The 14,729-nt window shown below is 42.0% G+C and overlaps 1 protein-coding gene across 1 annotated transcript; it reads left to right on the top strand.

Annotated features, from left to right (window-relative positions):
- The first annotated feature begins 3 nt into the window (after positions 1-3).
- AKAP14 (A-kinase anchoring protein 14) lies at positions 4-14,319 on the top strand. The gene is made up of 3 exons (XM_010594664.3): positions 4-2,754; positions 13,623-13,675; positions 14,208-14,319. The coding sequence occupies exons 1-3, from the start codon at positions 2,566-2,568 to the stop codon at positions 14,290-14,292; spliced, it is 327 nt and encodes a 108-aa protein (XP_010592966.1). The 5' UTR covers positions 4-2,565; the 3' UTR covers positions 14,293-14,319.
- Positions 14,320-14,729: the final 410 nt, after the last annotated feature.

The raw sequence follows: 14,729 nt of genomic DNA on the forward strand, positions 1-14,729 counted from the left end.
TCTGTCATCTCCTCCCACACTCCTACCTTATGACCCTGGGATTGTTAGACTACCTCACTTCCTTCCTTCTGTGAACTTTCATCTTAATTCAGGCTCTTCTTTAATTCTGAAGCTTCCTATGCACCAATAGCCAGCCCAATGGGATTGAATTCAATTGAATTTATCGAACACCTATTACATTCAAGGCCTTGTGATAGCAATCAGGACAGCATTATGATTTCTGGAGGCTCTAGGCACTTTTGCTTTGTCAGCCCCCATTCCTCAAAAATATTAAAAGTTTTATTTTAAGGCTGCATTGGCATAAAGATGAATATAATCTTTGATCCTAAAAGTTCATTTTTTTCTTCTAATTTTAAAAGAAACAAAAACATTTTCATGGTCCCTTCAATGTATTATGGGCCCTAGGCACTGTGCCTACTATGCGTTATGGGTAAGTCAGCCCTGCTCAGAATGTATTAATATGGAGAATAAGATGAAGACTGCTCCATAAGGCTGTAACACAGGGTGGTGTGGCACTTGTGCCAAGTGCCATAAGAGAGGCAGAAAACAAGCACCACAAGTGTTCAAAGAGGGACGATGAGAAATCCCATCTGGTTGGAAGAGAGATCAAGGAAGAATTCTTGGAAGTGATGGCTTTAGGAAAAAGGATTTTACCATGCAGGGATGAGAGGGAAGACTTCCCAAGAAGTGACAACAGCCTGATCAAAAGCATGGTGCAAATATGGGGAATAGTGACTGGTTCTAGTTTGAAAGGAGTATGAGCTTTTTTGTGGGGGTGGGTGGGGGAGACATGACATAAGAGTAGGAAGATGTATTACTAGATCCAGACTGTGGAAGTTCTTAAGTGACACAGTGAAAAATTTTCACGTGGTTTGGCAGGCAGTGGGGAGTTACTGAAGGTTTTTGACCTAGGCTGATATGATTGAAGCTGTGCTTAAGGAAAATAACTCTGGCTTCAGTGTGGGTGATAGTTTGGAGAAGTGAGGCTGAGGACAATGGAGTCTAGATAGATAAAAGGTTATTGCCTGAGTCCAGGTAAGAAACAATAAGACCTAAAGTACAGTAGTGGCAGCGGGAATGGAGAAGGCTGGATAGATGTGAGACATATTTGGGGTAGAATAGGCATGACCGAAGGTTAATAAATATATATTGAATTAATGAAGGAAGGAATAAATGCTGATACTTTTAATAATGCCTCTTAGTTGTGTATTCCCATCTCAACTCCAAGAATTGTTGTTGTGTGCCATTGAGTCAATTCTGACCCATAGCGACCCTATAGGACAGAGTAGAATTGCCTCACAGGGTTTCCAAGAGGTGAAATCTTTACAGGAATAGATGGCTCAGCCTTTTTCCCGCAGAGCTGCTGGTGGGTTTGAACCACCAACCTTTAGGTTAGCAGCTGAGCACTTAATCATTGCACCACTAGGGCTCCTTACTCCAAGAATAGGCCCAGACAAAGGAGATAGTCCAACGAAGGTTTTCTATCTCTAGACTCTCTTCATTAGCAAGATTTGTGCTATGGAAAGGATACAAGGATACAAACAGGAAAGTTTCTTTCTGAGGAATCTGGGTATCCTACTGCCTGACTCATTCCTCTCCTTACCTTATTCTATGTACCATCTATGGCCACAATGAAGCGAGTCTAATTTTCACAACAGGCTCATGAAATCAGCCTCATTACTTTCTAGTCACACCTTTCGGTCTCCCAAAGAGCAGTGAGAAGAACACATGTTCTAATCACTTTCTAATTAACCAAATTTGGCTCCCAAGTAAGGATCTGGCACAAGGTTTGTGTCCATGTGTGCATGGTGTGTATGTGTGCCCCTCCATTCCAAAGCCAAATCTCAAGTGATGTTTGCATTATTCACTTGTTTCATTTCAGCTCCACTTTTTCTCCTCTCCATCGATGGAGATAATTGGGAGTTGACTCTAGTTTGTATCCCAATCAAAAATGTTAGGAACGCACAACTAGATGGTGCCCAGCTACCACCACTGGCTGTTCTGACAGGGATCACAATAGAGGGTCCTGGACAGAGCGAGAGAAAAATGTAGAACAAAATACAAACTCACAAAAGACCAGACTTACTGGTCTGACAGAGACTGGAGAGACCCCGAGAGTATGGCCCCTGGACACCCTTTTAACTCAGTACTGAATTCACTCCTGAGGTTTACCCTTCTGCCAAAGATTAGACAGGCCTATAAAACAATAACACAAGCAGTCCAGCCGTGTATACGAGACTAAATGGGCACACCAGCCCAGGGGCAAGGACGGTAAGGCAGGAGGGGACAAGAAAGCTGGATAAATGGAAATGGGGAACCCAAGGTTGAGAAGGGGAGAGTGTTTACACATTGCAGGGTTGGCAACCAATGTCACGAAGCAATAGGTTTATTGTTTAAAGAGAAACTAATTTGCTCTGTAAAATTTCACCTAAAGCACAATAAACAACAACAAAAAAGTTAAGGAGACTCCAGAAGCAGGACTGTAACCCCTACTGTTATGCGCTACCTTTATCTAGGGGACTTGAGCAGAAGACTGCTTTTCTTTGTGTGCTTTTTCTTTTTTCTATGAAACAGACGTGGGAGTTTGAGGACCAGTGGGTGCACTACACAGAGTTTATAGAGAGAAAAGACTTACATCACACCTTCCTCTACAACTATTGTGTACGCTGGAGTGTTCCAACGGCTCGGAGGCCCATCCCACACATCTTTGCTGGGGTCGACTTCACCATCAAGTTCAGTAAAGGCAAACCTCCGGTAAGCTCTTGCTTTTCTTCCCTGTACCCTTAGTGAGGCTTTAATGAGAATGGAAGCTTCTCTTGTCAAGGTCATCAATGACTCCCTCTGCTAAACTAACATGGTCATATTTCTGACCTCATCTTACTTGGCCCATCTGCAGCACTTGCCATAGCTGATCACTTCCTCCTCCATGAAAATTTTTCCTTTTGGCTTCTAGAACAAAACTCTCCTGGTTTTCCTCCTGCCTCACTGACCACTCCTTCTCAGTCTCTTCTGGTTTCTCCTCCTCTCAACAACCTCTTCATGTTGGAATGCCCCAAGACTCAGGACTTGGACCTCTTCTCTATAGTCACTTCCTTGGTGAGCTTATATCCAATCTCATGGCTTTAAATATCACCTATAGCTTATGATTCCCAAATTTATATCTCCAGCCCAGACCTCTACAACTTGGATGTTTAATAAACATCTCAAACTTCTTATTTCCAAAACTGTTTTTTTTTAATTTATTGTGCATTAAGTGATAGTTTACAAATCAAGTCAGTCTCTCATACAAAAACTTAAACACACCTTGCTATGTTCTCCTAGGTGCTCTCCCCCTAATAAGACAGCACACTCCTTCTCTCCACCCTGTATTCTCCATGTCCATTCAACCAGCTCTGTCCCGCTCTGCCTTCTCATCTTCCCTCCAGACAGGAGATGCCCACATAGTCTCATGTGTCTACTTGATCCAAGAAGCTCACTCCTCTCCAGTATCATTTTCTATCCCATAGTCCAGTCCAATCCCTGTCTGAAGAGTTGGCTTTGGGAATAGTTCCTGTCTTGGGCTAACAGAAGGTCTGGGGGCCATGACCTCCGGGGTCCTTCTAGTCTCAGTCAGACCATTAAGTCTGGTCTTTTTATGAGAATTTGGGGTCTGCATCCCACTGCTCACCTGCTCCTTCAGGGGTTCTCTGTTGTGTTCCCTGTCAGGGCAGTCCTTGGTGGTAGCCGGGCACCATCTAGTTCTTCTGGTCTCAGGCCGATGTAGTCTCTGGTTTACACGGCCCTTTCTGTCTCTTGGGCTCATATTTTCCTTGTGTCCTTGGTGTTCTTCATTCTCCTTTGCTCCAGGTGGGTTGAGACCAATTGATGCATCTTAGATGGTCACTTGCTAGTATTGAAGACCCCAGATGCCACTCACCAAAGTGGGATGCAGAGTATTTCCTTATGCCAGTTGACCTAGATGTCCCTTGAAACCATGGTCCCCAGACCTCCATCCCTGCTACTCTGCCCTTTGAAGCGTTCTGTTATATTCAGGAAACTTCTTTGCTTTTGGTTTAGTTCAGTTATGCTAACCTCTCCTATATTGTGTGTTGTCTTTCCCTTCAGCTAAAATAGTTCTTATCTACTAATTACTGAATACCCCTCTCCTTCCCTCCCCACCGTTGTAACCATCAAAGAATATTTTCTTCTGTGCCAAAACTGAACTTTTGATTTTCCCTTTCAAGCCTGACCTACCTGCAGTCTTCCTCATCTCAGTTGATGGCCAAAATCCTTGGCGTCATCCTTGACTCTTCTTTTTCTCTCATATCCTTCATCCAATCCATTAGGAAATACTGTTGGGCCTACCTTAAAAATATATCCAGAATTCAACCATATCTTACCACTCCACTTCTATCACCCTCATCCAAGACACCATCATCTCTCACCAAGGTTATTTTTTTTTATTAACTTTTATTAAGCTTCAAGTGAACGTTTACAAATCCAATCAGTCTGTCACATATAAGTTTACATACATCCTACCCCGTACTCCCACTTGCTCTCCCCCTATTGAATCAGCCCTTTCAGTCTCTCCTTTCGTGATAATTTTGCCAGCTTCCCTCTCTCTCTATCCTCCCATCCCCCCTCCAGAAAAGAGTTGCCAATACAATCTCAAGTGTCCACCTGATATATTAGCTCACTCTTCATCAGCATCTCTCCCCCACCCGCTGACCAGTCCCTTTCATGTCTGATGAGTTGTCCTCGGGGATGGCTCCTGTCCTGTGCCAACAGAAGGTCTGGGGACCATGGCCGCCGGGATTCCTCTAGTCTCAGTCAGACCATTAAGTATGGTCTTTTTATGAGAATTTGGGGTCTGCATCCCACTGATCTCCTGTTCCCTCAGGAGTTCTCTGTTGTGCTCCCTGTCGGGGCAGTCATCGATTGTGGCCGGGCACCAGCTAGTTCTTCTGGTCTCAGGATGATGTAGGTCTCTGGTTCATGTGGCCCTTTCTGTCTCTTGGGCTCTTAGTTGTCGTGTGACCTTGGTGTTCTTCATTTTCCTTTGATCCAGGTGGGTTGAGACCAATTGATGCATCTTAGATGGCCGCTTGTTAGCATTTAAGACCCCAGATGCCACATTTCAAAGTGGGATGCAGAATGTTTTCATAATAGTATTATTTTGCCAATTGACTTAGAGGTCCCCTCTAAACCATGTTCCCCAGACCCCCGTCCTTGCTCCGCTGACCTTTGAAGCATTCATTTTATCCCGGAAACTTTGCTTTTGGTCCAGTCCAATTGAGCTTACCTTCCATGTATTGAGTGTTGTCTTTCCCTTCACCTAAAGCAGTTCTTATCTACTGATTAATCAATAAAAGAACCCTCTCCCTCCCTCCCACCCTCCCCGCTTCGTAACAACAAAAGTATGTGTTCTTCTCAGTTTTTATTATTTCTCAAGATCTTATAATAGTGGTTTTATACAATATTTGTCCTTTTGCCTCTGACTAATTTCGCTCAGCATAATGCCTTCCAGGTTCCTCCATGTTATGAAATGTTTCAGAGATTAGTCACTGTTCTTTATCGATGCGTAGTATTCCATTGTGTGAATATACCACAATTTATTTACCCATTCATCCGTTGATGGACATCTTGGTTGCTTCCAGCTTTTTGCTATTGTAAACAGAGCTGCAATAAACATGGGTGTGCATATATCTGTTTGTGTGAAGGCTCTTGTATCTCTAGGGTATATTCCTAGGAGTGGGATTTCTGGGTTGTATGGTAGTTCTATTTCTAACTGTTTAAGATAATGCCAGATAGATTTCCAAAGTGGTTGTACCATTTTACATTCCCACCAGCAGTGTATAAGAGTTCCAATCTCTCCGCAGCCTCTCCAACATTTATTATTTTGTGTTTTTTGGATTAATGCCAGCCTTGTTGGTGTGAGATGGAATCTCATCATAGTTTTAATTTGCATTTCTCTAATGGCTAATGATCGAGAGCATTTTCTCATGTATCTGTTGGCTGCCTGAATATCTTCTTTAGTGAAATGTGTGTTCATATCCTTTGCCCACTTCTTGATTGGGTTGTTTGTCTTTTTGTGGTTGAGTTTTGACAGAATCATGTAGATTTTAGAGATCAGGCGCTGGTCTGAGATGTCATAGCTGAAAATTCTTTCCCAATCCGTAGGTGGTCTTTTTACTCTTTTGGTGAAGTCTTTAGATGAGCATAGGTGTTTGATTTTTAGGAGCTCCCAGTTATCGGGTTTCTCTTCATCATTTTTGGTAATGTTTTGTATTCTGTTTATGCCTTGTATTAGGGCTCCTGGGGTTGTCCCTATTTTTTCTCCCATGATCTTTATCGTTTTAGTCTTTATGTTTAGGTCTTTGATCACTTGGAGTTAGTTTTCGTGCATGGTGTGAGGTATGGGTCCTGTTTCATTCTTTTGCAAATGGATATCCAGTTATGCCAGCACCATTTGTTAAAAAGACTATCTTTTCCCCAATTAACTGACACTGGTCCTTTGTCAAATATCAGCTGCTCATACGTGGATGGATTTATATCTGGGTTCTCAATTCTGTTCCATTGGTCTATGTGCCTGTTGTTGTACCAGTACCAGGCTGTTTTGACTACTGTGGCTGTATAATAGCTTCTGAAATCAGGTAGAGTGAGGCCTCCCACTTTCTTCTTCTTTTTCAGTAATGCTTTGCTTATCCGGGGCTTCTTTCCCTTCCATATGAAATTGGTGATTTGTTTCTCTATCCCCTTAAAATATGACATTGGAATTTGGATCGGAAGTGCGTTATATGTATAGATGGCTTTTGGTAGAATAGACATTTTTACTATGTTAAGTCTTCCTATCCATGAGCAAGGTATGTTTTTCCACTTAAGTATGTCCTTTTGAATTTCCTGTAGTAGAGCTTTGTAGTTTTCTTTGTATAGGTCTTTTACATCCTTGGTAAGATTTATTCCTAAGTATTTTATCTTCTTGGTGGCTACTGTGAATGGTATTGATTTGGTTATTTCGTCTTCGGTGTTCTTTTTGTTGATGTAGAGGAATCCAAGTGATTTTTGTATGTTTATTTTATAACCTGAGACTCTGCCAAACTCTTCTATTAGTTTCAGTAGTTTTCTGGAGGATTCCTTAGGGTTTTCTGTGTATTAGATCATGTCATCTGCAAATAGTGATAACTTTACTTCCTCCTTGCCTATCCGGATACCTTTTATTTCTTTGTCTAGCCTAATTGCCCTGGCTAGGACTTCAAGCACGATGTTGAGTAAGAGCGGTGATAAAGGGCATCCTTGTCTGGTTCCCATTCTCAAGGGAAATGCTTTCAGGTTCTCTCCATTTAGAGTGATATTGGCTGTTGGCTTTGCATAGATGCCCTTTATTATGTTGAGGAATTTTCCTTCACTTCCTATTTTGGTAAGAGTTTTTATCATAAATGGGTGTTGGACTTTGTCAAATGCCTTTTCTGCATCAATTGATAAGATCATGTGGTTTTTGTCTTCTGTTTTATTTATGTCATGGATTACATTAATGGTTTTTCTGATATTAAACCAGCCTTTTTTTTGCATACCTGGTATAAATCCCACTTGATCATAGTGAATTATTTTTTTGATGTGTTGTTGGATTCTATTGGCTAGAATTTTGTTGAGGATTTCTGCATCTATGTTCATGAGGGATATAGGTCTATAATTTTCTTTTTTTGTTATGTCTTTACCTGGTTTTGGTATCAGGGAGATGGTGGCTTCATAGAATGAGTTGGGTAGTATTCCGTCATTTTCTATGCTTTGAAATACCTTCCGTAGTAGTGGTGTTAACTCTTCTCTGAAAGTTTGGTAGAACTCTGCAGTGAAGCCGTCCGGGCCAGGGCCTTTTTTTGTTGGGAGTTTTTTGATTACCGTTTCAATCTCTTTTTGTGTTATGGGTCTATTTAGTTGTTCTACTTCTGAATGTGTTAGTTTAGGTAGGTAGTGTTTTTCCAAGAATTCATCCATTTCTTCTAGGTTTTCAAATTTGTTAGAGTACAATTTTTCGTAGTAATCTGAAATGATTCTTTTAATTTCATTTGGTTCTGTTGTGATGTGGTCCTTCTCGTTTCTTATTCGGGTTATTTGTTTCCTTTCCTGTATTTCTTTAGTCAGTCTAGCCAATGGTTTATCAATTTTGTTAATTTTTTCAAAGAACCAGCTTTTGGCTTTGTTAATTCTTTCGATTGTTTTTCTGTTCCCTAGTTCATTTAGTTCAGCTCTAATTTTTATTATTTGTTTTCTTCTGGTGCCTGATGGATTCTTTTGTTGCTCACTTTCTATTTGTTCAAGTTGTAGGGACAGTTCTCTGATTTTGGCTCTTTCTTCTTTTTGTATGTGTGCATTTATCGATATAAATTGGCCTCTGAGCACTACTTTTGCTGTGTCCCAGAGGTTTTGATAGGAAGTATTTTCATTCTCGTTGCATTCTATGAATTTCCTTATTCCCTCCTTGATGTTTTCTATAACCCAGTCTTTTTTCAGGAGGGTATTGTTCAGTTTCCAAGTATTTGAGTTCTTTTCCCTAGTTTTTCTGTTATTGATTTCTAGTTTTATTGCGTTGTGGTCTGAGAAGATGCTTTGCAATATTTCGATGTTTTGGACTCTGGAAAGGTTTGTTTTATGACCCAATATGTGGTCTATTCTAGAGAATGTTCCATGTGCACTAGAAAAAAAAGTATACTTTGCAGTAGTTGGGTGGAGAGTTCTGTATAAGTCAATGAGGTCAAGTTGGTTGATTGTTGTAAGTAGGTCTTCCGTGTCTCTATTGAGCTTCTTACTGGATGTCCTGTCCTTCTCCGAAAGTGGTGTGTTGAAGTCTCCTACTATAATTGTGGAGGTGTCTATCTCACTTTTCAATTCTGTTAAAATTTGATTTATGTATCTTGCAGCCCTGTCATTGGGTGCATAAATATTTAATATGGTTATGTCTTCCTGATCAATTGTCCCTTTTTTATATAGTGTCCTTCTTTATCCTTTGTGGTGGATTTAAGTCTAAAGTCTATTTTGTCAGAAATTAATATTGCTACTCCTTTTTTGCTTATTGTTTGCTTGATATATTTTTTCCATCCTTTGAGTTTTAGTTTTTTTGTGTCTCTAAGTCTAAGGTGTGTCTCTTGTAGGCAGCACATAGATGGATCGTGTTTCTTTATCCAGTCCGTGACTCTCTGTCTCTTTATTGGTGCATTTAGTCCATTTACATTCAGCGTAACTATAGATAAATAAGTTTTTAGTGCTGTCATTGTGATGCCTTTTCATGTGTGTTGTTGGCCATTTCATTTTTCCACATACTTTTTTGTGCTGAGACGATTTTCTTAGTAAATTGTCAGATCCTCATTTTCATAGTGTTTGACTTTATGTTACTTGAGTCGTTACGTTTTTCTTGGCTTTTATCTTGAGTTATGGGGTTGTTATACCTTTTTGTGGTTACCTTATTATTTACCCCTATTTTTCTAAGTAAAAACCTAACTTGTATCATTCTATATCGCCTTGTATCACTCTCCATATGGCAGTTCAATGCCTCCTGTACTTAGTCCCTCTTTTTGGTTATTGTGATCTTTTACCTATTGACTTCCATGATTCCCTGTTATGTGTATTTTTTTTTAATTAATCTTAATTTGTTTGTTTTTGTGATTTCCCTATTTGAGTTGATATCAGGATGTTCTGTTTTGTGACCTTGTGTTGTGCTGGTATCTGATATTATTGGTTTTCTGACCAAACAATATCCTTTAGTATTTCTTGTAGCTTTGGTTTGGTTTTTGCAAATTCTCTAAACTTGTGTTTATCTGTAAATATCTTAATTTCGCCTTCATATTTCAGAGAGAGTTTTGCTGGATATATGATCCTTCGCTGGCAGTTTTTCTCCTTCAGTGTTCTGTATATGTCGTCCCATTCCCTTCTTGCCTGCATGGTTTCTGCTGAGTAGTCTGAACTTATTCTTATTGATTCTCCCTTGAAGGAAACCTTTCTTTTCTCCCTGGCTGCTTTTAAAATTTTCTGTTTATCTTTGGTTTTGGCGAGTTTGATGATAATATGTCTTGGTGTTTTTCTTTTTGGATCAATCTTAAATGGGGTTCGATGAGCATCTTGGATAGATATCCTTTCGTCTTTCATGATGTCAGGGAAGTTTTGTGTCAGGAGTTCTTCAACTATTTTCTCTGTGTTTTCTGTCCCCCCTCCCTGTTCTGGGACTCCAATCACCTGCAGGTTATCCTTCTTGATAGAGTCCCACATGATTCTTAGGGTTTCTTCATTTTTTTTAATTCTTTTATCTGATTTTTTTTCAGCTATGTTGGTGTTGATTCCCTGGTCCTCCAGATGTCCCAGTCTGCATTCTAATTGCTCAAGTCAGATCCTCTGACGTCCTATTGTGTTGTCTAATTCTGTAATTTTATTGTTAATCTTTTGGATTTCTACATGCTGTCTCTCTATGGATTCTTGCAACTTATTAATTTTTCCACTATGTTCTTGAATAATCTTTTTGAGTTCTTCAACAGTTTTATCAGTGTGTTCCTTGGCTTTTTCTGCAGTTTGCCTTATTTCGTTTGTGATGTCTTGAAGCATTCTGTAAATTAGTTTTTTATATTCTGTATCTGATAATTCCAGGACTGTATCTTCATTTGGGAAAGATTTTGATTCTTTTGTTTGGGGGATTGGAGAAGCTGTCATGGTCTGCTTCTTTATGTGGTTTGATGTGGACTGCTGTCTCCGAGCCATCACTGGGAAACTAGTTTTTCCAGAAAATCCACTAAAAAAATGCAGTCAGATCCCTATCAGAGTTCTCCCTCTGGCTCAGGCTATTCGGATGTTAATGAAGCCGCCTGGGGAGGGTGGGGGAGGGATCAGAGAGATAGGAGAGTAGCACCTCAGAATATAGCCAGAGTTGCTTGTCTTGTTTGGAATGACTATTATATCTGAGATTCCCGCGGGGCGCGTCGCCTATGTGTGCTGGCTGTGTGGAGATTGCCCCCGGGGGGTCTGGACCGCTGAAGTCACGGTCAGATCCTCTGCTGCCAGCCCCATGCCCAATGTTAAGGTTCCCCTGCTGGGATGGTGCACTCTCGACTCCAAAATCAGTCGCTGCCTCCCAGGGACTTCTCGTCCCCCCAGCCGCGTCGCCATGCTGCCTCCGCGAACCGGCTGGGCCCCCTCCCGGGTTAGTTCAGGCGAGTGGAGCAGCTCCCCGTGCTTGTGCCGTGACCGCGTGTCCCGGCTGGGACGCTGCTCTCCCCGCTCCAAGACCAGTCGCTGCCTCCTGGGGTCTTCTCCCACCGGCTGCGTTGCCACGCCGCCTGCGCGAATCGGCTGGGCCCCCTCCTGGGGTTAGTTCAGGGGAGTGGAGCAGCTCCCCGTGCTTATGCCGTGCCTGCGCCCAGGCGGGATGGTTCCCTGGCTGGGACGCTGCTCTCCCCACTCCAAGACCAGTCACTTTCTCCAGGGGACTTCTCCCACCAGCTGCGTCGCCACGCCGCCCACGCGAATGGGCTGGGCCCCCTCCCGGGGTTAGTTCAGGGGAGTGGAGCAGCTCCCCGTGCTTATGCCGTGCCTGCGGCCAGCCAAAATCCCAGCAGGACGGTTCCCCGGCTGGGACGCTGCTCTCCCCACTCCAAGATCAGTCTCTGCCTCCTGGGGACTTCTCCCACTGGCTGCGTCACCACGCCGCCCGCATGAACAGGCTGGGCCCCCTCCCAGAGTGAGTTCGGGGGCTAGGGCTGGGCCCCTTGTTTGTGCCGTCTGCTCCCCTGGGCTCTGCCCCAAGTCGGGCGCCGAAGGTTACCTGACTGGTACGCTGGCTCCAGGCTCTGAAAACAATCGCTGCTTCCCCGTATTAGTTCGTTCTCCGTCTCTAAATCTGTGTTTGTTGTTCAGGGTTCGTAGATTGTTATGTATGTGATCGATTCACTTGTTTTTCCAAGTCTTTGTTGCAAGAGGGATCCGAGGTAGCGTCTACCTAGTCTGCCATCTTGGCCCCCCAGAAAATCACCAAGGTTATTTTAATAGCCTTCTAACCAGTTTCTCTGCTTCCACTCTTGTCCTCATCATGTCTCTTTTTAGAACAGCAACCACAGTGAGCCTTGTAACACTAATTTATGTCACTTCTCGTTTTAAAACTTTCTGACAGTGTCTCTCAAACTTAAAGCGCATACAAATTCCTTGGATATCTTGTTAAAATGAAGATTCTGATTCGCAGGTCTGGGGCAGAGCCTCAGATTCTGCATTTCTCACAAGTTCCCAGGTGATGCTGATGTTGCAGGTCCATAGACACAATTTGAGTAGCAAGGGCCTACAAGGCCTTGTGCAGTCTGGCCTCTTGTTATTTCTGCTTTCCCACTACTCTTTCCTCCCCACTTGCTCTGCTCCAGACACTCTCATCTCCTTGCTACTCCCCATATAAGTCAGGTATAGTCCTGCCTCAGGGTTCTTGCAGTTGCTGTTCCTTCTGCCGGTAACACTCTCCCCATATGTATCCGCGTGGCTCACTTCTTCACTTCCTCCCCCCCGTACTTCCTGTTCCCTAACATGCTTTTCCTCCATAACACTTTATCACCTTCTAATACGCTATATAATTTATTATCTTATTGTCTGGTCCCTCACCCCCACACCTCCATCCTCACTCCCCACCCAGTATTTAAGTTCTATGAAGGCTGGGATTTTTGTCTTGCTCTAAAACAAGGCCTGGCAAATTGTAGGCACTCAATAAGAAATACGTTGACTTGATGGGGGGGTATGAAAAGAGTCACATTAATGAATCCAGGGAAAGGATCCTCAGAGGAGAAGGGCCGGTACCCAGTGTAATGCCTGGAACATGTCCGACGTAATTATTTTCCATTTGCCTTCCTATCATTTCACAAAAATTATTTGAGGCTCAGCCTGACTTGAAGGCTTTATACATGACCACAAGGTGATGCATAGTCAGTGAGCCAACTATGTCCTATATTTATCCTGTTACAGTACAAACTTATCTATTCAGTCTGAAATCTGGAGTAATCAAAAGGTAAAAAACGTGGAGGTCTCACTTTCCCTGGTCATATATTTCCTCTTTCAGCTGGTCTGCTAACTGGCAAGTTGAGAGATCAGGAAGTCAGGCTGGTAGAGGGGAATAAGACCATCACCAAGGCCATCCAGAGAGAGGGTTTGGTAGAATGGCTATTGCTCAAAATTCCAAGTAAAAATTTTGGAGGGGAGACTGAGTGGGTATCATTAAGACAATATTAAAGACAATGTTATGCTGCTTTAAAAATGTTTTCAAACCTTGTTTATCCATATTATTTCATTCTCAGGCCATCCCTAAGAGGTAAAGTAAATATTGTCTGTTGAGTAAAGTGGAGCATGTAAAGAGGGTAAATGACTTACTCAAGCTCCTATTCATGAGAAGCACATCTCTACAAGCCTCTCCCCAGCCTTGTCTCTAATTTTGTGGAGATTCCTAAGGTATTTGTTGCCAAGATCTTTCAAGAGACAGAGGTTTAATGTGACAAAGAATTACCACCTATAGACTTCCAATTCATAAGGAAGATGCATTATAGAAATCAAAGAATATAGGTATGAACAAGTATAGGGATGGAGGAATTGAGTTGGTAGGATTGGTTTAGGCTAACTACCGTCCTTTTCTCTCTTAGGATGCACCTGTTGAAGTCTTTTATATTTTTGAGGACCATAAATTAGTTCACAGGTAATGAACACCTGAAGACTTGCTTAAAAGAGTGATGGAGTGGGGGTGGTCATCACACTCCAGGAATCCAGCAGGCCCACAACCATAACTCATATAATGTCACTTTCGTTCTCCTTTGGACCACTATCCTATTAGAATAGGCTGAAAGCAGGATTCTGCCATTGTTCTACAAAATTGTTTTTCTTAGTGTCTGGTTTTTCAGTGATTAGAAACTTGAAGATTAGTTGCTGGAGTAGGGAGGGAGGGAGGGAAAGCTGGTGTCTATTGTTTCTATGGGAAGCTTCAAAAATCACACATAATTAACTCATATGTAATACTCCCTTTTATTTGTATAGCAGTTCTCTTAAAGTATCTTTACATATATGCTCATTAGTCCTTTCACTGATTGGCCTAAGGAACAGTAAAGGATAGAGAGAACTCTCCATCCAAAGAGCGTTTTTGCTCACTAGGAATATAATAAACAGGGAATCCCTGACTCAATGTTTTCTTTGATTTAAAAGCTTTCAGTATTTTTGTTTTTATTCTTCTGCAGACCAGGAACATATCGCTTTCGAGAACAATGGCTGAGAGACATTATTGAGTGCAAACACAGTTTATTGGCGTCAATCCCCGTCTAATTCAATTGTGTCCAACTCTTAATGGAATGCTTTGAGATTGGATTTGTAGTCAGAATGTGTTAAAAATACAACACTGCACATCAAACCACAAAAGGTTTATTGAGTAATAAACTTGTGGCGCACAATCCAGCATATTTTGTTTGTCTGTTTGCATCCATTCAGTTTTCATTCTGCAACTCCCATCACATTGGCAGAGTAAGTTGTTTCCTATTTTCTAAAAGGGGTTTCCCATCACTTATCACTTCAGAGTCTCACAGGTACAGAAGCTAAGTTTAGAGAGTTGCTAAAATTCAACCATCAAACCAAACTAAGACAGTTACTTAGCTGCTGTTCCCGCATCAGCCTAAGACTCCAGCCCAGACATACCTCTTTATATGCACAACTGGAAAACAGCAAAATGGCACCAGTTCTACTGCTTATAATATAATTAGTCAAAA

The sequence above is a fragment of the Loxodonta africana genome, chromosome X, assembly GCF_030014295.1.
Source record: "Loxodonta africana isolate mLoxAfr1 chromosome X, mLoxAfr1.hap2, whole genome shotgun sequence".
Taxonomy (NCBI): domain Eukaryota; kingdom Metazoa; phylum Chordata; class Mammalia; order Proboscidea; family Elephantidae; genus Loxodonta; species Loxodonta africana.

Coding starts and splice junctions, on each gene's coding strand:
- AKAP14 (XM_010594664.3), top strand. CDS start 2,566: ATGAAACAGACGTGGGAGTTTGAGGACCAGTGGGTGCACTACACAGAG. Junction 2,755..13,622: donor TCAGTAAAGGCAAACCTCCG/GTAAGCTCTTGC, acceptor TTTCTCTCTTAG/GATGCACCTGTTGAAGTCTT. Junction 13,676..14,207: donor GACCATAAATTAGTTCACAG/GTAATGAACACC, acceptor ATTCTTCTGCAG/ACCAGGAACATATCGCTTTC.